This window comes from Berghia stephanieae, chromosome 3 (assembly GCF_034508935.2).
Source record: "Berghia stephanieae isolate SIO BIC M18660-M18661 chromosome 3, UCSD_Bste_1.3, whole genome shotgun sequence".
Classification (NCBI taxonomy): domain Eukaryota; kingdom Metazoa; phylum Mollusca; class Gastropoda; order Nudibranchia; family Aeolidiidae; genus Berghia; species Berghia stephanieae.
Genome location: NC_088362.1, coordinates 86,103,192 through 86,129,105, shown reverse-complemented (window position 1 = coordinate 86,129,105; position 25,914 = coordinate 86,103,192). Strand labels below are relative to the sequence as shown.

Here is a 25,914-nt window from a genome sequence, read left to right as displayed (position 1 = left end):
AAATTTGCGGATCGCCCTGATATTTGCGGCCGCAAAAAATGCAGATGACAGATAAGATACATCCTTTGAAAAGAATTTATGGAGGTGATGCTACTCAGAGGATATTAATTGACATGGATAGTCAGGAAGCAAATGCAATGCATTCAGTCAGGAAAACAGTGCTGTCAGCTTTCAGAGAGACAAGGAAATGTCTTAAGTTCAAGCTTCCCATTACCAATAAAAACTTATCTCTCCTTTCAACAATTGATCCAGAATTATGTAGCAGAGTTTCAATAGCTTACAAGATATTTATGATCTATTGCCAACTATAGTCAAATCTGGGGATAAAGATACATTTTCTACAGCAGTTTCCACCCTCCAAAGTGATAGAAAATTTATTTCATCAATAAAAGAGAAGAAATTAGATAGGTGGTGGACAAAGGTGATGTCAAACCCCCAATATGAAATACAAGGTCCAGTAATAAAAGCTTGTCTTTCTATCTTCACAGGGCCTAGAGGAGAATCATCTTTCAGTGTAATGAATAATATAATCACAGGCACAACAAACAGATTAGATGTAGGGACATATGAAGCCATCCATAAGATTAAATACCAATTAATATTGATAAATCGGCTACACATACTCTACTAGTTAAAATTAGCTTTTTACAAATACATCTGTAGTTTCAATATTTTTTAAAGGAGTGTGCGAGTTGGTTTCAGAATTTTTTTTCATTTGCCATTTACATCCCTGTGTAATTAGGAGTGTTCCTCAGCGCTACACATAGCTCATGGGTGCCGTTTATATTAACGATGGATATATTAATATATTGCCAAGCTAACGCTTTTTAGAATTGGCGTGTCTGAACACATCCCAGTGTATTTTCACACAGCCTTCGTTAAATTATTGTTTCACTTTCCAAACCTGTCGTGATCCCAACGGTAGCCAATTTTAACTGAGCCGCCGAGCGATAAATTTCACTGTTTCATTACGTGGGTGGTCGTAAAAGAATGAAAAAGTAAAACGTGAAAGCCGGAAGTGCGTTATTTAGACACCTTCAAATCGAAAGTTAGGATAGATCTAGAAGCACATCTCGATTGCCTCACGTTATAGATACTGGTTGACCGTTTCTTCACTGATTGGGTACCTAATTATAAGGAACAATGGTAAGTAGCCTAATTAATTCCCGCGTAAATTAGGACGTTTTCTGGCATTGTTTTGCTCAGGCGAGCTTGCTGTTTTCTGTGGCAATTTACCATTCATTTCGATTATTTGGATTTTTCCGCTACGCCTGCCGAAGTTTCTTCATATGATGATAATTCACTTCTCCTACTTAGTGTATTGGCCAGAAGTCATATTTATTTCAGTTTTTTTTCGTGTCATTAACTGATTGAAAATAAAGTTTGCTCATTGCTACATTATTTTAATTAATGTTCTCACAATGCCTGAGCTGTTCGTGGATCGCAATTTAGACTTGTCGAGCATCGATAAAGATGTGAGGAATAAATTCAATTGGTCATGGCTAGAAGTTAAAGATTACAATGGTGATTATTTTTTGACTATGTCAGAAAAATTCCAGAGGAGGAATATGACTTTGATGAAGTCATCTTTACTTTTATGAATGACATGCTTATTTAGCATTCCTTCTACATCAAATCAATGGCAGTCATACTTGGGGGTTTGATATCACCTCTGTCCACCACCTGTCTAATTTCTTCTCTTTTATTGATAAAATAAATAATGATGAATGAACAATGTCATTCGACCACTGGCTGAATATATTTATGCACTTTATGAAAAATACAGTCACGTGACCTCAATTTCCAGCATTTTGTTCGGATTACAGAGACATCCGGATAGTGGAATCAGTCTCTAAAGTGTCTAAATAAAGAAGAAAAAAATTTGTCCCCAGGCAACCTGTCTGGATAATGGAGACATCCGGATTGCAATAAGATAGACGCGACGTGCATGTAAACCAAGTCTCATAAATTCCATCAGGTTTAATCGGCTAGTTAGTACTAACTTGTAAATAATTGTGTGATAGAAATGAGACACAACAATAATTAGTTTGGAAAGACATTTATTATATATAATGTTTTAAGAATATTAATATAAATGGCACTGGAATGTGTAAAAAAGAACGTAATTTATAAACAAAGTCTGTACATGAACCTAGAATTTTATTATTTATATAAAGGAATAAAATTTAATTTAGCAACTGAAAAGATAGATATAGAAAAAAAGTGCTCCACTCAAAAGCTCCTACTTCCCAGTGTGTCGATTTTTGGGATTGCATCTCCATATTGACAGCTGTAAAATGAAATGATAGAAATAAATAAAGAGATGTCAATTGTATGTGAAAAAAAAATGGAATTTGTATGGCATAAAATAAAAAGTTTGTTGACAAAACTGTCGTGAACTTGAACCCAACAAAACATATTTTCATAAGTTTAGCCAGAAACTTTAACTTTAAAAGTAACACATCGCCTCAAATCGGTATAGTGTTGAGGTCATTTTGATGTCAACAATTGACAAAATATTTTTTAAAATTGAGACTTAAGCTAAATTTATATACTGTGTGTTTTATTGGTGGGAATGATTACAGTTTCTGATTATGTGAAACTTAAACTTCATGCAGTGGAATTGCATAAAGCCAACACCCTTACAGTGAACTACTGCTTAAACACCCTTTGCTGGTACGAATTTTTATAGTTCTCTATCTAAGTGTGTTCCATAGATAGATAAAGTCAACGTTGCATAAAGTCAATCAATCTTTCTATTTCGGTGATGTCGGCTTTATCAGGACTCCACTGTAATTCTGATCACTACAATTTTAAATTTACTTTTTCGGGACCTGATTCACCTCGACAAATTACTGGTTTGAGGTGGCTATAAGGTAATTCCATCTCTGACATAATGCATAATAAAGCAATTTGATTAAAATTATGTGAAATCCACATATAACTATAACCAACACTCATAAAGACAACTTCTGCTTAAAGTCAACAAATGTTGGTCCCAAATTTTATGCTCTTTATCTTTCTTTTAATGTATTCCATTGATAAAGAATAGAATCAACCTTATTAATATTAACCACCCTTTCTGGTCCCGAAGTGCTGGCTTTGTCAGGATTCCTCTTTATAATAGTTGCCATCTTTGACTTTTTTCCCCTTTTTTTAAAAAAAATGGCCACTACATTATTATCAATATACTTACATCATCTACATATCCAACAAATCTTTCATAGTTGTAGCCTCTTCCAAGGTGAATAGCACATGTCCTATAAGCAATTGGACCTGCGAATACAAAATGATATTACATGTATTTAGGAATAACCTGGATTTTTCAAAATAAATTCGTGTCGGAGTATTTAGTAGCTAATCATGCAAAATTGGCCTATTATATATATATATATATATCAAACAATTTGAAGTTGAAGACGTTTCTAATTTATATCAAGACTTTAAAAACCAATTTATTAACAAAATAAAGACTAAAAAAAAAAGAAGACTAAAGAGGGAAAACGAAAACACAAAGGGGATCTCAATCCAATTTTTTTTTTTAATGTTAAAAAGACCAAAATGAAAAAAAAAAAAAAACCCAGACCTCTGAACAACTATTTTCCTGCTCCTCTCTCTCTCTCTCTCTCTCTCTCTCTCTCTCTCTCTCTCTCTCTCTCTCTCTCTCTCTCTCTCTCTCTCTCTCTCTCCAAATACTCACACTGAAATAGAAATTTTGTATGTCCATTGTGATAGTGATAGAGACTGAGTCATCATACATATCTACAAACATACATGTTTTAAATACGGCAGAGTTGGCTTTGTTATATTTTCATAGCCTTCTGCCAACTCATCCGATGGACATTACTTTGCTATAAGTATAAGACTGTGGTCCTATCCAAAGGGGGTCATAGCTTGCTTGACAATGCAAGTGTCAATTTACATGTATTAAGCAAAGGCAACATAAACGGGGATAAACTGTGTTGACAACGGAGGCCTTTATGATGCTGCACAATGACGAAACAAGTTTTCAGATTTTGTTCAAGAAACTATTATTTCACACATCGATAGAGAAACGTAATCTCCAACTTGTCAAAAAAGACTTTTTTTCTTCAGACTGCTTTGAAGTAATGTCTCTGAAGGATAACTTACCATTCAAAGCATGCGGTCCATTATATTTTTGCGTGTATGTTCCAACAGTGCCAGAGAAGAGCTGGTTTTTGACGTAAACAAGCTTAAGTGTGTAGAATCCATCCTGAAACAAAATGCGAAACTGATATTGTGACATTTAATACAATGCTTTCATATTATAAATTAAACAAAGTAGAAGATAGTAAAAGGACTGCACACCATCATCGAATTAAACATGCGACTCATCAAAGGGTCACCCAGTTGTAAAATCTACAAGACACCAATCAAAGGGGGTGATATAATTGGTGTATTTTGGCCCATTTTATTGCGCCATGTAAAAATAAAACGAAAAAATAAATTTAAAATGAATCAAATACACACATACACTCATAACAGGGAGAGATGGGAATGATGTCAATCAGGCAAACCCCATCCCCTCCGCCGATTCAGTCTGTCATGTAAAAGGCAGTATAAACATGTATAATTAATTTTTGTGTTTGAAGAATCAATGAATCATATCTAGTTAAACTGGAACAACTAAACTTTAAAAGCTCGCTTGTGTGGTAATGTAAAAAGTTCCTGAAACATTGGCTCAGATTTTGAAAAATATAAAGCAAATAAAATAAATATATTATATATATTTTTTTAATTGGAACATTGCGAGTGCGAGGGTCCATTAGGTCACTCTGGCCCTTTACTTTTTAATGACTAACATTGGATCATCCCAGGCCTTGACCTTTTAACTCTCTCGAGTTCATATGCATGGAAAATCGAACAAATTTGTTAGATTTTTGTTCGATTTTCAATGAAGGTGAACCCGAGAGAGTTAAGATTTGGAAATTGGATCACCCTTGACATAGGTAACAATTTAAAATAACGACCGTACAATACTTACAGGATCCTGTTTACCAACGTAAGGGATGGATATGACTAGAGGTATCTTGCTGCCTAGAAGCATTATCTGTGTTGATGTAAGAATTTAAACAGTTTGTCATCAAAAAATATATTGGACACCTTCAAGCTGAAACTGTGAAAGAATTGAATTGAACAAATCGAATGATAAATGAGGATTCGAACATATAAAACTCATTTCCACGCATTGCTTCATTTATTTCACCCCGTGGGCTAAGTAGAAAAAATAATGCCATACACCCCGATAGATGGTGTCCCTGTGTAGTGGATTGGGTAAAATACTACTCATACCTATAGCTAGGTACCTATTCAAACCCGAGTCCAAAAGGGTAATAGTTGTAAATCGCTTGAATCAAGTATACAAGGCTTGGCCAGAATTCTCGTGGTCACAGGCTTTGTACCAAGATATACTTTTTACCATTAGACCACCCTAGGCTCATAACTTTTAAGTTTCAGCATCAAACACTTTGAAATTGAAGACGTTTCTAAAATATATACTCTCACATCAACAATTAACAAAATAAAGATAAGACTAAATAAAAAAGAAGAAGACAAAAGAGGGAAAACGAAAAACACAAAGGGGATCGAAACCCAAATAAAAATAATTATGAAAAAAAGACCAAAAAACCCAGACCTCTGAATAACGTTCTTTTCCTGCCAGCCCCCCCCCCCCCCTCTCTCTCTCTCTCTCTCTCTCTCTCTCTCTCTCTCTCTCTCTCTCTCTCTCTCTCTCTCTCTCTCTCCAAGTATTTACCCTGAAATAGAAATTCTGTCCGTCCATTGTGATGGAGACTGAGTCATCTGTTTTGCAGTCAGCATTTGTCACGACGGCCGTTTTTCTATTCCCAGTGATAAGTCCCTGTGGCTTCACTTTCACGTTGATTTCGAAATAGGGAATGTAAAAACCAGATCCAGAGAACTGTTTGAATATGACATCTAGATCTGGATTTGACTGGAAAGGACACAAATTGCAAGGTGTGTTAACAAAATAATAAATCTGAATATAATATTAATAAAAGTAATAATAATAATAATAAAAGTAATAATAATAATAATAATAATAATAATAATAATAATAATAATAATAATAATAATAATAATAATAATAATAATGTAATTTATTTATATCGCTTCTGTCAAATACAATATGGCTCTAGGCGCACTATATATCATTAGCAATTGAAGCTGTCCAGTGCTGCACTGCAAGATTTGTCATCAATGACTATAGCCACCATAGCAGCGTGACAGACATGGCATGATGTCAGCTTGGATAGACACCCTTAGACTCCTTCCGCACTAGGACAAATTTGTCCTGTCCCACTGGAGAAAACTTCTATTCAAAAGGGGTTCCGCACTAGGACAGGACTGTCCCGGGACACACCTGCGCGAATGCATTATTTTTTTATTTTTTTATTTTTTTTACAAGATTCAAAAGTTTATTTGTAGGCAATTGTCAATATAACTCATACAAGAATATAATATTTTCATCAACAAATCAAGTAAATAAAATCAATAATAAAGCAAGGCAAACAATGATAGTAATAATGATAATAATAGTAATAATAATAATAATAATAATAATAATGATAATGATAATGATAATTATAATGGTGATAATAATAATGTAAAATCTTCTAATTAATAGATTAGCTATTTAATAGTTTGAATTATAAATTAATAATTTAAAAAATAAGTCCTTGGTACAACTCTAATAATTCACATTTTATGAATCAACATAAGATACGACATGACGATAATGATTTTTTACACTGTACAATGGGATTTGTTTACATAAGATTTATATAATCATGAAATATTCTTATAGCAAGAGTAATATTATTGCTGCTGCTACTACTACTACTACTACTACTACTACTACTACTACTACTACTACTACTACTACTACTACTACTACCACTACCACTACTACTACTACTACTACTACTACTACTACTACTACTACTACTATACTACTGCTGCTGCTGCTGCTACTACTACTACTACTACTACTACTACTACTACTACTACTACTACTACTACTACTATTACTATACCACTACTACTAGTACACTACTACTACTACTACTACTACTACTACTACTACTACTACTACTACTACTACTACTACTACTACTACTACCACTACTACTAGTACCACTACTACTACTACTACTACTACTACTACTACTACTACTACTACTACTACCACTACACTACTACTACTACTACTACTACTACTACTACTACTACTACTACATGCTGCTCTCTACTACTACTACTACTACTACTACTACTACTACACACTACAACTACCACTACTTACTACTACTACTACTACTACTACACTACTACTACTACTACTACTACTACTACTACTAGTACTACTACTACTACTACTACTACTACTACATACTACTACTACTATACTACTACTACTACAAGTAATGGATGAAATAGGGGTTGCATATTTCTGTGCTTTACTACGTGGAAAAAAAAGACAAATTGAAAGAGAAAACAATATTGGGTGCATCCTTTAATGACTCAAAGATTGCTCAAGGGTCAATTCCGTAGACTCTATGGTGATCTCCGATCTTATCTTAAAATGACTTTCTTGGAATCATCTCATTTTACCCAGGTGCAAATGAGTACCAGTTCGCTGATGAAAGTAATCTTTGACGGACTAGCATCATTCAAGAGGATAATAGAAAGTCAGCATGGCTCGGTGGTACGGTCTTTGCTTCGTACCCGAAAGGCATCAGTTCGATCACCCGCTGATGCGCTGTGTTGCCTTGAGTAAGTCACCTCGCCTCAATTTGCGGCGCTGCACTGCGGCTAACGCCTGGGTTATACCTCGCCCTAGCTCAATTTGCGGCGCTGCATTGCGGCTGACGCCTGGGTTATTCCAGTCTTCCCTTGGAATAGACCCTCGAGAAAAATTTCCCCTATGGGATGAAAAAGGGAATTTTATTTTTTTAAATTTTAAACTGTTATCTGTCTGCTCAACGCTACAGCAACATGGATAAGTTCTGGATTTATAAGCTTAGGAGGCAAGATGGCCCATGGTTAGCGCGTTGTACTCTGGACTCAGAGGTTCTGTGTTCGATTCCGATCGAAGCCAATTTGTACTTTCTAGAGCAAGAAAATTTACTCCAATCACTCACTCCATTCAGGTGTAAAAGGGTACCTGTCAAGCTGGGATAGTAATCTGCGATAGACTAGCGTCTTGTTCAAAGGTTTTCAAACAAATACGTTAATTGTCCGCTTCACGTTATTGAAACCGGAATAACTCCTGCACCATTGGCTACAAGGCTCTAAAGGAGTTAATTTGTCTTACAATGAGTCCAAGTGGCTCAGAAGGACTTACTTAAAAATATTTTCATTGAAAATTCCCGAAATAAATAACAATAAAGATAATTGATCCCACAAGGTACCGAATAGATGTGCGACCGGTTTTAGTCACGTTACTGCTGTGTCACAAAGTGTGACACTTCTTAAATTATATTTATAAACATACTTTTTTAAATTGCCGAAAATGTTTATGTTGCTATGCCTTCTGTACGTGGTTTCATCACATAGAATTATTTTTTGAATTGTTCTTGCTTTTTTATATTCAGAATTTAAATAAATAAATAAATCATAACTGTGAAATTGAATGTAAGCTTCAATTTAATATACGAAAACAGATAAATGGACGTTTCGGGTTTCCCCTTCATCAACACATGATGAATTAAAAACTACAGACGAATGAGATAATGTGGTAGTGGCGTTGTTAAGATGCATAAACAAAAACATTGATGGGCAGGAAATTGTATGCTACTTTGTGAGGAAGCGCGAATTAAAACAGAGCAATAGAAATTTATAAAAGGTGCGTACTTAATTATGTTAAAAGAGGGGAGGCGGATAGGAACTGTGTAATGCAGTATAGAAGACAGTGAACTAAAATAAAGTGTGGACTATTGTTGGAAAATAAATACAATGGAATTGGAAATAAATACAAAATGTAAGGGATGTAGGTATTAATATATTAGTGGAATTAGCAGCAGCAGAAGCAACAGGAGAAATAGTAGTAGTAGTAGTAGTAGTAGTAGTAGTAGTAGTAGTAGTAGTAGTAGTAGTAGTAGTAGTAGTAGTAGTAGTAGTAGTAGTAGTAGTAGTAGTGGCAGTAGTAGTAGGAATGCAGAAAATAAAGACAGGCATTTCAATTTTGACACGGCGCCGCCAAGTCTGGGACTTTTTTTTGTCCTAGTGCGGAAGTCTGCTATATTTTTCTACTATCACAAACGATATGATCACGGGACTGGGACAGTCCTGTCCCGTTGATTTTGTAGCATTTCACAACGGCTTGGGACACAACGGGACTGTTTTGTCCCGTCCCAATAGGTGCGGAAGATTTCTCTAAATTCTATATGTTACAGATTTGGGACAGGACTGTCCCAGGACAGTCCTGTCCTAGTGCGGAAGAGGGTTTACAAAACAGATGGAAAGAACAACGACAGACTCTTATGTTCAAAATTACAAACACAATGACCGCCATCTCATCAGAACAACTAGGCATACAACGAAATTCACATATTCAAAGAAAACCCTGCTCAAAACACTAAAAAATCTTCAAATATTCATTTGCACCCAGCCGCACTATCAAAGACGGGAATGCTCTTCCCGAATCACGAATCACGTGTGAACACAACAGAGTTAGAAACCTTCAGGCGAAGGTTATCAAAATTCTTCAGCTTAAACACCAACAATAGCTGTCACATTCAACAACAATCCCTGCCCTCGAATACAAATACTCAAAATTGAGTCGATTTCGAGTAACATTCAGATTCAGATTCAGATTATAAGTACTCTGAAGGACTGGCTACTTACACACTCCCAAGGATTTAGGAAGTTTGATATCACGACTTTTCTTCCCTTATGAATCTTTTTTTCGGGGTGAGCCCAATGCTAAACAGTGATTCAACAGTTATAATGATAGCTTGAATAAAGCTTGACTACTTCATATCACATAATCATTGAGGATTACATGGGTCAAAAGGCCTTTAAATACCCATTTTTTTGAAAATATAAATGTACTCGTATAATACTTAATACAAAAAACAAAACAAAAACAAAACAAAAGAAAAGATCAAATTGATGTATGGATTATATACTAGTGATCAAAAGAAAGTATACACTTGTTTTACCTACAGAATTGGTATGAAATATTGTTCTGGTTTATTTAAAACCTATGTGGAATCATAGTACTATCATTTATCTTTCATTTTGTTAGAATTTGTAACGTTTATGGTTGTTATTGTATGCAACATAGACTTTTTAAAACATGGCCTTCAAAAAGGGAAGTAACAAGTCAAAACACACACTATGATTTTGACAAACAATGGCATCTTAATAAAATTACTTGCGTTCATTTCATTTGAAGTGAAGGTGAATCTAATTTAATCAGTAACGAGTATGTACCCCGTTCGCTCCAATCACAGCATTGCATTTCCTACGCATGGGATTGGTCAATGTGGTCAGCTGGTGTTGAGGAATGATATCCCAAACTTTTCTTATGGCGTGGAACAGTTGTTGTTCATTTGGCGGGTCTAATGAACGAACTTGGCGGCCGATTATGTTCCAAATATGTTCTATCGGAGTTAGATCGGGGGATATTGCAGGCCACAGGCGATAATGTTCACATTATTTGCTGCTATAAAATCCCTTGTTACAATAGCTCGGTGGGATGGTGCATTGTCGTGTTGAAGTGAAAATTTAGGATGTCCATGTAAAAATGGAATAACATGGGGTTGTAAAATGTGCTGGATGTACCTTGCACCGGTTAGGGATACATTTACTTGAACTAGAGGTGTCCTACAGTCTCTGCTTATTCCATCCCACACCATCACTTGTCCATATCCTCTGTTTGGGGATTCCAAGACACAAGAATCGTGAAATCACTCGTGTGATCTTCGGTAACAATGTAATCTAGGTACCATCATTTCTTCCAATCACAAAGCGTGATTCATCTGAGAAGAAAACAAATGACCACGCATGCATTGTCCAGCGCAGATGAGCACATGCCCACTGAAGACGGACCAGCCAGAAGAGAACAAACGACCACGCATGCGCTGTCCAGCGCAGATGAGTACGGGCCCACTGAAGACGGGCCAAAAGGTGATGTGCTCTAAGAAGTTGTCGCATCAACGGACGTTTGCGATAATGTGTCATGCTCTCCAAGTCTGCAACGAACAGTATGTCGACTAATTCGTGTACCTGGGAACTCTAGCGCAGTTTCAGTCGCCGTCCTAAAACAATCCCGTGCGTATAAAATGGTCCTCACCTTGTGTTGTTACTCGTGGTCTGCCAGTTCGATTTCGGTCCCTTACCGTTTGTGTTATTTCAAATCGATCCAGTTATATATATACAGAAATATACAGTTCTCCTTGTGATATTGAACATTCTTGCGACATTGATCACAGACTATCCAGCTTGAAGATGACCAATGGCACGTGCACGTTGTTCTAAACTAAGTTGTGGCATCGCGTAGATTAATGGATGGTATTTTGTATTGTGTTTTCCTGACTTGAAAATAGTTCAAGAAGACACAGATGACAAAAAAAATTAATCTACACACTTCCTGTCCACAATAAGGGGCTAAAAGGTTATTTTAGCACGTGCGGGACGTGGTGAGCGAATTTCAGGTCAAAAACAAAAACATCGACTATCGGTACACAGAAAGGCTAATGATAAACAATTCAATTGAAAATCATTAGCCAACGCCAACGGATAAAAAAGTAACAACGATTTTAAATGTGTATAATTTCTTTTGATCGTAAGTATATAAGTACACAACATCATATATACAAACAAAAGGTCAAGTTAATCTAAGCTCTATATCTAAATTCAAATCTCCGACAAAACACTGTTTTGAGTCGATGAGTCACAATATTGAATTTTACGATTCAAAAGTACTAAAATTTTAAAAGGCGTAGATATTATTATTACTGTCGTAATAGAAAAGGTTTTGCGTTGGTTTGAGAGTTTTACATAATAATAATGGAACCATAACAATTGAGATTGCAAGTCCTGCAAAGCCATAAGTTCAACGGAGCCGAAATCTATACCAGTTTCTGTAGTGTTAAATGGAGAGTAACAATTACTTGCTACCCTTGTAATAGGGTACTTTTAAAGTGTATTTACTCCATGGGTGTGAAAATGCCTTTCCTAAAATTATACCTTTAATGTACCTATCGCCAGCAAACCCTCGGACACAACATATGTCATTTTGTGAATCCAGGATCATTCCGCTTTACCACAGTGATGCTACAATTTGGGTTACGAGTCGCGTAAATATGCATGCATGTATTGATTTGTTTACAGGCCTGATAATCCAAAGGCTCATTGTTATAATTGAAATACTTTCACACCAACGCAAAATATTTTCCATATTTTACAATGATGTTAATCAAGCCCATTATTGCGTTCGGTTATATTATAGACATACAACGTTGTGTACGTAGATGTAAGGGAATTATTTGAATTCTTCTTCTTCTTATTCCAGCATATCCGCAAAATACCTGAGGTGTAAACTTAAACTTTATATGGCGCAAAATCCACAAAATGTGCTCAAAGTGTTTTACAAAGGGTCCCTGACCAACAGCTACATGTAATATGGAGAATGAGACATGACACCTGCTAGGCAATATTACATTTTTTCGGACAGAAACAATACTGTTAACAGCCTGGTACTCATTTTACACGTATCGTGAGACAATATGAGTAAAGAGCATTTTCCAAGGACTCAACTATGCATCGAGCAAGGCTTGGACCCAGGACATTCCGATCTGAAAGCGAGTGTCTTACCACTAGACCACATGGCTGCACAACTGTCGCAGACTTTGTTGTGCATGCTGGGATTTAGAGTGACACAGAAGCGATTCTGTCTCTGAACTGTTTAAGGTTTTCAGAGCTAACTACATCCACAGGCAGGCTGTTCCAAATTCTAATCATTGATGGAAATAATATCAAAGATTGAAAAGTCATTTTGATTAAATCAACAAGATAATTGCAGTTTAATTTGGTGACTAAAGTCCAATAAGGTTCAAGAATCTATTATTGCTCATTGGTGAAAATGGTGGAATATAGTGTCATGTTAGGACATAATTGGAGCCCGCCTATAAAGCGTCGAATGATATGTATTGTACTTACCACTAAGTCAGCGACCAATCCTGGATGACCAGGAACTTTGATGCGCAGAATTTTACTCAGTTCACCCGCAGAAGGACTTTCAAAATCCATTCGTACAGTTGGTCTGCATTCTAATAATAAAATAATGGAGATGGCGTTTGAAGTGGAAAGAACAGAAAGGGGGACAAAATATAGAATCATTTTATTTATTCATCAATGTTGATTTTTACTTAATCAGTTAACTGCAGTACTCTGGAAAAAACATGTATTTGAAAATTTGGCCAGAAAACTCGTCCTTCAAATAACAATCAATTTATATGACCTTCATCTTGGCAAAAGCTCTCAAACTCGGGACTTTGCAAAGTCCCAGGTTTGAGATTTTTGCCAAAAATGAGGTCATTTAAATCAATCGAAATGTAAAGGACACATTTTCTGGCCAAAATTTTAAAATACATGTTTTTTCAGAGTAAAAAGCCTTAAGACAAATGCTTTCAGGGACTCTTAGAAGGTATTGCTAAAGACCCTTAGGGCCTGAATTTGTCTCTATTTAAGTGAAATGAATTGAACTGCAACAAATACTCTTTATTTAAGTGAAGAACTACTACCATCAGGGGTGAGAATGACTGGTCACAAAAAAGGAGGAAATTTTTCAGCGCATAGATCAAATTCCCTTTATTCATCCCATAGGAGAAATTTGTCTCTAGGGTCTATTCAAAGGGAAGACTGGAATAACCCAAGTTATAGTGCAGTGCTGCAAATTGATCTAGGTTGAGGTGACTTGCTCAAGGCCACACAGGGCAGAGGCGGGTGATCGACCTCAGTACCTTTCGGATACGAAGCAACGACCGTACCGATGAGCCACGACTTGTTTTTTTTAAAATCAAATTTTAGTGTAATTTAACGTTTGATAATCTCACGTCACAAATTATTATTGTAAACTTGATATCATTATGTATTACTCTTTATAGGTAGAGGTAGACTAACATATAAATTCATCATCTTGTCTTAGTGGAGGAAATTGTGTGCTATAAACTATCACTATCATTCCTCGTGATCATTTCACAACCGAATCCTCCACCTCAATCTTCATTCCCTTCCCCCTACTCTTCCTCCCCTTACTCCTAATTCTTTTCTTTATCATCCTCCAACACCTCCTCATTATCCTCCATCTCTTCATCTTCCTCCTCCTCCTCCACCTTCTTCCTCATCGTCATCATCTTCTTGTTTTGTCATAATAGCATAAATATCAATTACAATCATCATCATCATCATCATCATCATCATCATCATCATCATCATCATCATCATCATCATCATCATCATCATCATCATCATCATCACCATTATTATTATCACTGACCATGTGTTGACTGACCTTTGTCTACAGTTCCGCCATTCTTGGACGGGACACATGTACAAAGGGTCAGATCCATTATCTGTCCTTTAGCACAGTGAAATTTTAACGCTGGTAATCTTAGGTGGTACCATTCGTTTGGATTTTGTGGATTAATTCCCATATTACAACCAGTTCCTGGAACAAAAGAAGGAATAAAAACAAAAACAAAAACTCAGCACAATCGAGGGTAGTGGTCTCGAATTCTCTTTGAACAACAATTGTAATATATCGATTGTTGTCGGTTGTATCTGATTCTCACGTGGTTTAACAAACATATCAGCAATAAAATTAGGAGAATTTATCATCCAAAACACAGTAGGCTGACAAAGAATATGTTATTAATTTTGTCTAATAAATTTTTACTTCAAATATCATTTGATGTGACTGGCTTCGACTTGTTGTAAATTCTGAAACGTAATCTTAACCAATTGATATTTGAATTAAAAGACTTCTGGCTACAATTAAAAGTAATATGTATGCAATGTCAATGTGTCGTCAAATGGTTGTTTCAAAGCTAAGTTTAAAGATATGTTTTACGAAATACTCATCTCTTTGGATAGCAAAATACCCCTCTCCCAAAAAAAAAAAAAACCCAACAAAATCAACAACCAAGCAGCAAGCAATCATCTTATTACTTTACCCGTTAAGCAAGGCTTGTTATCAGAAAGTCTGAAAGGCATTTTCTGACAAAACAAAATCTTATTCCATTTTAGCCCAAAAAAAATTAACTTTAAAAAATCGATAATTAATAATGACGTTTTTGAAATCTTGATGTTGAGACTTTATGACCGTTGAAGGTAATTTTAATCCACTATTATTTAGAATGAACATTTCCTTTCCCAATTAAAAAAAAAAAAGTATTTTGTCAGAGTAGATTGATTGGAGGTGACATGAATAGTTTACATTTAATTTTGCACGAACCCTCTTAAGGCTGAATATAAACCATCATTTTTTCAAAGACTATCGTTTGACAATTTAAAAGTTTTCATTGACAAAAATATTGACAAAATCCTTCAGATTAATATCGGGAAAAGATCTAAGTCTTTTTAGTACTTTTTAGCAGGTCTGATAACCCCGAAGGAGAGATTTCTGGCTAAATATCTGAAAATTGTGTCTTTCCAGTGAAGGGTTAAAATCAGTTATTAACATACGGACCACTTCATTTTGTCCAAGACTATTGTTTGAGAAGACAATTAAAAAGTTCTTATTGACAAAAATACGCTAAAAGTATCATTTGAAGAAAATGAATTAATTGAAAATAGAACTGTAAAACTTAAGAACAGTTTCCAAACGAAAACCAAAATACATCCTGCTAGAAAAAACAAAAAAACAAAAACAAATTCCCTTTATTTATCCATAATAGAAATTGTCTTCAAAGTTATCTTGGGAAAAGATCTAGAGATTGACGTTACTTATTAGCAGGTCTGATAACCCCGAAGAACGAGTTTTCTGGACAAAGTTTTGAATACGGGTCTTTCCAGTTAACTAGTTAAAATCAGTGATTAACACCTAGTCCACCCAATTTATTACCATAATTAAGACATTGGGTCATAATGAGACTTATGATTCTAAAATTAAGTTTATCTTATTTTAGCCATTTCGTGTGAGACAGTTTCTCTCATATAAAAATCTATCGCATGTTTTATCCCAATGGGACACAAAAAATATAAGAAAATATGACTGTGGTATTATGTCGTATTGTATTATGGTCGAAAAACTAAAAGCCCCCGCCCAACACAACAAAGAATCCAATGTAGGGTATGTAAATACCAGTTCATTTTACTTCAGTGCTTAAGGCCAAATATGAAAGGGAACTGCCCAATTTTGTAGATATAAAATGGCATGCTTTGTATTTGAATCACATTTTCAGCCCTATTTTCTAGTACCATCATATACTGATTCCTCCTTACTTACCTGAGCCAGAACCTGGGCAATGAGGAGCATTCAAAGTGCAAGTTTGTTGACAAGAGTTATCGGGTCTACATTGGCCACTTTTGGAATCGAAGGCTGTTCCATCAGGACAACAATGTCTACCCATGGATCTCTTGTTCCCACACCTCCAGTAGGTTTTACATGAGTTGTCAGTGTAGTTGGAATTAAATGGAAGGCTTAAGCACTGATCTGTAAAAATATAAGATAAAAAGTATATAAACTGATTTTGAGTTTTTTTTAATATCGCGCGATATCCACTAAATGGGCTCAAAGCGATTTACAAAGAGTCCATGGCCAACAGCAACACATAACATGTAAAACGAGACATGATATTATAATATTTTTCCAACAGAGATTACGCTATTAATGGCCAGGTACTCATTTTACTCCGGGGTACGGTGAGAGAAGGTGACAAAGAGTGTTTTCCAAGGATCAACTATGCACAAAGCAAGGCTTGAAACCAGGACCTTCTGAACCGAAAGCGAGTGTCACACCACTAGAACACAAAGCCACATATTTGGCAATACATAACCATATTTTGGGCTGTTTGTCAAGAGCTTGTCGGAAAAACAAAAATATATCATTTACAGCAACTGTAAAAAAGGCTTTACATTCCAGTTTGACACCCAGATGGTGCCTCTGTTATCAAAGGGAGATCCCAATAGCTCAGTTGATAGAACACTCCAAAGTGGCCAGTTTTTTATCCTGGATGCCGTCAAAAAATTGTTTGTCCCTCAATCAATCCAGCAGTGATTGGCTAGCTGGGTCTTTTAGATCTGGATGAAATAAGTTTTCAATGACTGGATGTGTCAGAAGTATATGACTTACTTGGCTTTGCTTATTTACTGTCTGCCTGCAACATCAACCAAGTCTGCAAATTCAAGAAGCATTGGATAAATATTAAGGGGGCTCGCGGGTGCACATTGGGTCAGTTTGGGTGAAAATTATTAATTTTTGTTAGTGACTGTTTTTGATCAAGTTATTAATTCCGTATTTCATTTCAATCCATATTCTTGCTGAATGAATAGTTTGAAACAGTAAGAAAAATGCAATTCAAAATCTCTACCCAACGTTAGTGGATTAAAAATCTGACATTGAGTTTTTATCAAAACTGTTATCTAATCACCTTAAACATTTTTTGGGACTTGACCATTTTAAAGATTTTAATGCTAGAGCTTTGAAATGTGGAACTAAAATAGCCGATATGCTACTTCAAATAGCGAGCTACTTTGATTTTGTTTCTATTGAATAGTTTTGAATTAAAACTATTTTTTCTTTAAATAAAGAGGAAATTTTATCCATCTTTCCAAAAAAAATGTTTTTAAGCTTTTGGGAGAACATATTTATAGAATTAAGTAGACATCTATTTATAACTATGCTTAAACTTTATATATGAATGTTAAAAATCAAAATCAAATAAGATTTTTTTTAAATAATGGAGTCCAGTTATCGAAAATTAATTCCAGTGTCTCCCCTGGGATTCAAACCAAAGCTGTGACCACCCAAATCAGTGAGGATTAATTTGACATTACATTATGAGCAATAACTCTTTACATAGTTTTGTGCAAAAGTCGTTCGCACTTATTTCTTCCTTTAAAGCTTTTGACTCAAACGTCGTGTTCTTCATATCATTTTAAAGGTTAGTTAATTGGCTATTCAATGAATGCAATTATGTTCCAATGTCTACATTCAATCAAAAGATACATTGCTTTGAATTTGATACACCAAGATTTCAACTTAGCAAAAATGTGTGCCGATAAGAATTCTAGCAAAAGCAATGTCACGGGCAACTGAAGGCAGAAAATATAGGATTTTAAAACCAATTGTGAAATACAATAACCAGCGTGAAATCAGCGTGACTTCACATGCGTTGATAAACTAAATATCAACAATATCAGTCTTTTTTCTCTTTAACTGTATATATAGTGTCACTAACAAAAATCATACCTAGACTAAGGGTTGCGAACAACGTGCACTTATTTGCAGGTCTGATAACCCAATTCCTTATGGGCTCATTGCTGTAATGGAAATCTCAAAAATTGACGCAAAATATTGTCCAGTACAGCAATGTTAAACTATGCCAGTAAGTGGGTTCGGATGTCAGACCTGCATATATGTACATGTCGGTTGTGAACCATGCTCATTTGGCTGGGCATGTTTAGGCTGGGCTGTCTATATTCAGAATATTCACGCAGGTTTGGAGTATCACGGAAGACTATTTACAATTTAAAATAGAAGTACATGAAAATGGTGGACGTTTTGAGCAAGAAAACACCATTCAAATCAGAAACAGTGGATATGGATCTTTGGTAGTTTGTGGCCGAATCATGGGCCACTGGAGGCCAAAAGACATCTTTGTGAGAATAAATTATGGCAGCTTGTCAGCTGATAATTACATTGGAGACAATGAAATCGCAACAGTTTTTATGCATGGCAATGTCCCATCGCACATGGCTCGAATTATGCAGGGCTTGTTAAGAGAACAATCGTTTTAGGCAAGGGTGTGATCTCAGTCAATCCTGACACGAATCCAATCCAGAACATGTGGGATACTATGACTAAAGAAGTACATAGTCTTGGCCCTCACATAAAAACAAAAATGATTTAAACCAACTTCTCCAAGATGCCCGGGATAATCTCATATCAGAATTTATTGAACAATCCACTCTCTCTCCATGCATAGACGAGTAATTTTCCTGCATCAAGTTAAAGGAGGGCATAAAAAGTATTAATATAGTTGTGTAAATTATCAAACTCAATTTTTTGGTGTCATTTCTTAAACTTTCGATATCATGTTATACACGGCATTCAGATTTATATATTTGTATACATTGGATAGCTTTCCATTGATGTATAACAAATGATAATAACTATTTTTTACCCAAAACTATGAGGGTTCAAACGTACTTTTGCACATGACTATGTACAGAATTACTGCTCATCTTGTCAAGTTAATCCACATTGATTTGGGTGGTGACAGGTTCTTATGAATCCCAGTGAAGACACGGGAATTGTTTTCCGATTATTGACGTCAGATTTAAGAGTTATCCCATGCTTCTTGAATTTGCAGACTTAGCTGATGTTGCTGATAGACGGTAAAGAAGTCCAGTAAGTCATATACTTCTGACACACCCAGTCATTGAAAACTTATTTCATCCAGATCTAAAAGACCCAGCTATCAATCACTGCTAGATTGATGGAGGGTCAAATAAAAATGTGTCGGCACCCTGGATCAATACTGGCCACTTTGGAGTGTTCTATCAACTGAGTTATCATGATATCCATTTGATAACAGAGGCACCAACTAGAATTTAAAGCCTTTTTACAGTCGCTGTAAATAACAGTGATTTTCTTACGCATACATAAGCAATGGTGTCATGGTAGTTTTGTAATGGAATGTTTAAACATGTTAAGTTTGACGTAGTCAATATCTATAATTTATTTTGTATTTCGCTCCCACTAGTTGTGTATGTTCGGACAGCAATACTAATGACCATTACATACTACACATTTTGAGTTGAAAGCAAAACATTCTCTTCTTGTCATGAACATATAGATGACTTGGAGCTTTTTAAAAATATAGCGCAATATCCACTAAGCGTGCTCAAAGCGCTTTACAATTTGATGATTATCTGACTGTTATGTTTTGTATTTGAAGAAGAAAAATAAAACATCGTAAAAAGCATTAAATTGACGAGACGATTTTGGTAGTTTTGGCATGCTGATTTCAAAAATACATCTATTTTTATGATTGGAGTGGTATGTGAAATTGATAGATTAAAAGTATTCTTTCTGGCCATAAAAATAGATCGAAAGTAAGCTGTTTTCCAGTGGCATACCCAAAAAGTATCTAGCCACTAACATGTTTAAGTTATAAAGGCCAAGCTGTCATTTTTGCCAGCAGACTCTCAGACCCACTTTCCAGTCAACCGACAAGCCAGTCATTATAAGTCAATCTGGCGGTTTTAACTGCAGGTGTAGAGCGGGTGTTAATATATTGAGAAATTAGGGATAAGGCACTGGTATAAGATGAAGATTTGAAAAAGTGTGTATAAATTGTCATTATAATATATTAAATTTATAAGATATATAAAATATTATATGCTTTATCTGGCACTGTTTTATATACTTTTCAGATCTCTTTTCTTAAGTTGTTTGTCGAGAAAACGATTTTGAATTCTCAAGTTTGAAAGGGTTATCATAATCAATCCATGATTGAAGTAAAAATTTATTTTTAAATGATACAAAAATGTGTGCTAGGCAATGGGTGCAGTTCCTTTTAGTGACCTGACCCAGTTTTCCTTGACAGCAACTCATAGTAGTACAAACAATCAGTAAGTGGTAGTCGGGGTTAGCAGAAGAATAGCAGTAAGAACAAATTATTTTTACTCTATTTGTTTACAATATTGTACTAAATTCCGTTGACCGGGAAAAGAGTGGAAAGTCAGAGGTGATGAATTCCTGACTCACATATTACCTTTCCCAATTTTAGAATTAACCATATCCTTTATGAACACCACTGTGTGTAACATTGGGGTTAGTCTTGTAACAAAGCCAGGTGATAATGAGTGTGGTCAGTGATGGGAGCAGCATATTGTGCATTGTCAGATAATGGAAATGCATTATATACAATAATGTGCACATAGATATATATCCTTTATTCTAATGAAGTGAGTGAATACCTTGTTCACAAACGCCATTTCCAGGATGATCACAGCCTTTCCATCCATCTGATCTTGTGAGATATAATGTGCCCGGTGCACAGGCCATCAAAATTGGAGAAAAGGCTGAAGGTCGGATCCGGCCATCTGGTGCTGATCCATCGGCAGGGAGACAGATAACGTAAAGTCTGCAATGACCTTTGACCCCAGCTTGATATCTTCCATTGCTGTATTGACAATCGTCGCATAAGGAGGCTTGAACGTGGAAATAAAAAAAAAAGGATGGAATAAATCATTGATCAATCCGATCAATAAAAGTGTCTTAAAGCCACTCGTATTATGTTGGAATGTACTAGATAGATAACAATGCGTATAATGTAGTTAAAATATATAAGAATTAGACAATTTAGATGGTCCTTTGACAGAGCTGAGGAAGACAACGGCATTCCTTCACCAACTAAACATTGAAACATGAAGAAGAAGGTTGTTTGAAGTTTAAGAAACAAAACTTATTCTCCTCTTGATGTCATCTAGCCATGCTATTGGGGGACAACCTCTTGGCCTCTTATCCTCTATTTTTCCATCGGCGAATGTTTACAGATAGTGTAATGCCGTTTAGTGTGGCACCCTAACAAATAAATAACGTAATCACTTAAGCATGCTATCTGATTAAAGTTTACCTGTAACTTTGATCTCACACTGGTCTCCAGCATATCCACTGCCGCAAACACAGCGACATTTGCCTTCACAGTCAGGTGCAGCCTTCTGACCATTATAACAAGGGTATCCAGGGCATTCCTTGGCCACCGGAACTAAAAATATAGTCATGATAATTAACTTGGAAATTTGTCCAAATTTAGTTTGAGTAACACATCAAATGCCTTATTATGCCCTGACACTACATTTCCTTTTTTGAACAAAGTTAATTTAATATAATATTTTTTAGCTATGTTTTTAGAGTCAAAACTCATACTTTTTCAAGTTAAAAAAAATATATCGTGAAGTGTCTGTAAAAATATAATTATGACAAAAGGAGGGAAAAAAGGAACAAAACTCTTAAAGCAAATTTACACAAATAAAGAAGATAATTAAAGTTTAGATAGAATACTCTTTTAAACAGAGTTCAAGATATTTAAATACTTCTTTGAAGTCACGGATTTAAGAGTTTTTGACAAGTTATGGATATTTCAGTGCAATGATATGTGGAGTAAAAGTTTTTCGGCCAAAATGTGAAAAGGCGATTTGTCCGTTTTCAATATCATAATCATGACCTCTCTACCATACATTTCATAAGAAGGGAGAATTGTGATTGTACATACCGCATTGGTTATTTTTCATGACACGTCCATTATTACAACGACAGGTACATTGTGGGGTAAGAGTGGAATGTGCTGGACACACCAGTGTACAACGCCTGGGGACACATCGGCATGTCTGAAGATTTTTGTCTTCGTTGGGACCGCAATTCAAGACATTCCTGCAAACTTAAATATGACAATGAATTTCATTAATTTTGGACTCATAACAACATCATATTTAAAGTCTTTAATTGATGGTCTGACTTAGAGGTCTGATCCGCCCAAAATTAAATAAAACATGATGCACAAAGCTCGTATGTAGACTTCAGAGCTCTGATCCGCCAATCGTGAAAATCGTGACTTCAGAGGTTTGAACCGCCAACCATCGTGATGTTTTTTATTATATAAGAATCATTTGAAACTGGAGTAACGCTATACGTATTATCTGTATGGAAAAAGATCTTATTGAGAGCAGTGACTGGTGTGTCTCAGCAGCCTGATCCTTGCATGGCAGTCTCTACTGCAGTTGCTGCACACGTAGTTTGACTGTGTGTCTGGTGCTTGCTTCTGCTGTCTCTCATTTCACCTTGCTTTCCTCTCATCAAACTTCTTTTTATCTCCTCTTCTCATCTCTCTCTCACTGCAGTCGTCAGCAAGTGATTCCCATGTGTCTGAGGTGATGCCAGTCAATTTCATGTCTCACTTGCAGACATCATAGAAACAAAGAGCTGGACGGCCATTTAGTCGATGGCCAGAAAGTAGTTCACCATATATGATGTCTTTGAGCATGCGCCCTTCGTCCATCCTGGGTACGCGAACAAACGTTGCTGGCAGAGCATGTGGGAGTTCGCTCTTTCAAAGAAGAAGAAGATGATAATGATAATGATGATGATGATGATGATGATGATGATGATGATGATGATGATGATGATAAAGAAGAATATCCTGTCAACGGGATATGGTGAAAATTATGAGTAAAGAGCCTTTTCTAAGGGCTTAACATTGCGCTTTACATAGCCTAGTTAAAACCCAGCACTTACAAATTTCAAGTTTCATTCCACTAACCACAATGCTGCACAGGCACAATTTAACAATTTTAACATATTGGTATCTTCTTCTTCTTCGTTCCCGTAACATATTGTTATAATCATTTCTCAATTCCAATGTCCTCTTTGAATTTACTTACCACAAGCATTTCCTTTGTAAATCTTGTTGAAATCCTTACACTGACATCCACAGTTTGTGGTCCGTCTCGCGTTCAATGGACAACTTGTGGGACAAACTAAAAGAAAGAAATTTCGAAAAAGATGGATATTTATTGGCCATCGATTGGTTATCTAAAATTTATTATTATGCTGGATAGCCAGAATAGTTGAGCAATTTGCTGAAACTCAAATTACCAATTTTTAACAATGGAAAAATATGAAATGCTGCAAATACTCTGTTCCTTCAAGCCTTTCACTCTTTCCTTGCGTGCTACCCTTTGAATAGGTAACGAGTCTATCACTAAGTACTTAACGCCAGACCTAACAGACCCACCAATCCAGTCACTGCTGGGTGGACACAATGTGCCCCGAGTAAATTACTGTTCAGCCGTTTACTTCTCATGATCATCTCATATCTTCGATTAATCAAAATATTTCACGAAAAGCAACAAAAATGGTTTTGTGCAATGTATCCAACATACTTACCACATTGATTGTTTCGCATGACACGGCCAGAATTACACACACAAGCACATTGAGCTGTGAGGGTGGAATACGGAGGACACTGATTTTTACATCTGTTCTCACACTGACAAGTTTGTGGATTTCTCACTTGATTAAATCCGCAATTTACTGTATTCCTGCAAACTGTAAAGGGTCGTTTAAAATTAAGTAACAACTCTTTAGAGTATCAATTATGAAGATATATATATATATATATATATATATATATATATATATATATATATATATATATATATTATAAAAACAAAAAACCATGAAATAATAGTGCTCAACTTTTTGATAAAAGGAGCTATTTATTAAAATTTCAAGTATAATTACAATTTTTAACATCTACAGCATTATATCGAGCGTTAGCTCTCATCAGGAAATGATGATAACTTTAAACTTCCTGATGAGAGCTAACGCTCGATACAATGTTGCAGTTAAATAATCATAAGAGAGAGAAAGATATATATATATATATATATATATATATATATATATATATATATATATAATATATATATATATTGAGAAGAGAGAGAGAGAGAGAGAGAGAGAGAGAGAGAGAGAGTGATCAGCTCTAGCCTACCTATTACAACAATATAAGATGAAACTGAAATAATTCTAGATGGAGAAATCTCTTTGATTGCCCATTTTGCCTTAATTTTAGCACAAGAAAATTGTGTAGAGATGATAAAAAATGTTTTTGTCAAAATGTTTACATGCTATATTTAGGACATAAACATAAATTCGCCACACGATTACAGAGAAGAGAGCAAAAATACTAGGTATTCTCCAGTTGTCACATTTATCAACAAATTAGAGGACAAGAGCTCGTCCCAACCTCGCAATGTCAATAGTCTCCTTCTTATAATATACTATTGCAGCTTTAACATATTGGTATTGTCATATCTCAATTCCAATGTGTCAGTTGAATTTGCGTACCACAAGCATTTCCTCTGTAAATCTTGTTGACATCCTTACATTGACATCCACAGTTTGCGGTCTGTGTCGTGTCTAGTGGACAACTTGTCGGACAAACTGAAAATATTTTTAATGTGGAAAATTATGTTGGTTATCGATTGTTTTAAAAAAAAATTAAACAGCCATTAAGTGCACAGAGCTGGGGTTTAAACGGCTCTCTATAACACGACACGGATATTTGTGATTGCTGCATTGGAAAGGTTCCTAGTCAGATATATCAAATTCGAAGAAGACAGAGATGATGATGATGATGATGATGATGATGATGATGATGATGATGATGACGAAGAATATCCTGTCAACTGGGTATGGTGAAAAATTATGAGTAAAGGACTTAACATCGCACTGTACATAGCCTTGTTATGACCCAGCACTTACAAATTACACATTTCCATTTCATTCCACTAACCACAATGCTGCACAGATACAATATAGTAATTTAACATATTGGTATAACCATTTCTCAATTTCAATGTCCTAATTGAATTTACTTACCACAAGCATTTCCTTTGTAAATCCTTTCGAAATCATTACACTGACATCCACAGTTTGTGGTCTGTTTCGCGTTCAATGGACAATTTGTGGGACAAACTAAAAGAAAGAAATTTCGAAAAAGATGTTGGTTATTTATTGGCCATCGATTGTTATCTAAACTTTATTATTATGCTCGAAAGCCAGAATAGTTGAGCATTTTGCTGAAACTCAAAGTACTAATTTAAACAGTGGAAAAATATGAAATGCTA

At 35.5% G+C, this 25,914-nt stretch overlaps 1 protein-coding gene across 2 annotated transcripts in view; it reads right to left on the bottom strand.

The window, feature by feature from the left end:
* Nucleotides 1-2,043: 2,043 nt before the first annotated feature.
* LOC144968703 (uncharacterized) overlaps nt 2,044-25,914 on the bottom strand; it is a 91,097-nt gene continuing 67,226 nt past the window's right edge. For both annotated transcript variants that reach the window (XM_078907308.1, XM_078907306.1), the window contains 15 exons: nt 25,667-25,762; nt 25,133-25,228; nt 24,167-24,328; nt 23,662-23,757; nt 22,497-22,661; nt 21,858-21,989; nt 21,199-21,432; nt 16,499-16,705; nt 14,564-14,719; nt 13,210-13,319; nt 5,777-5,974; nt 5,006-5,071; nt 4,132-4,234; nt 3,197-3,276; nt 2,044-2,290 (listed from right to left, as the gene is read on the bottom strand). In XM_078907308.1, coding sequence (XP_078763434.1) covers nt 2,243-2,290; nt 3,197-3,276; nt 4,132-4,234; nt 5,006-5,071; nt 5,777-5,974; nt 13,210-13,319; nt 14,564-14,719; nt 16,499-16,705; nt 21,199-21,432; nt 21,858-21,989; nt 22,497-22,661; nt 23,662-23,757; nt 24,167-24,328; nt 25,133-25,228; nt 25,667-25,762 — 1,949 coding nt within the window. In that variant the 3' untranslated portion in view covers nt 2,044-2,242. The remainder of the gene's footprint in view (nt 2,291-3,196; nt 3,277-4,131; nt 4,235-5,005; nt 5,072-5,776; nt 5,975-13,209; nt 13,320-14,563; nt 14,720-16,498; nt 16,706-21,198; nt 21,433-21,857; nt 21,990-22,496; nt 22,662-23,661; nt 23,758-24,166; nt 24,329-25,132; nt 25,229-25,666; nt 25,763-25,914) is intronic.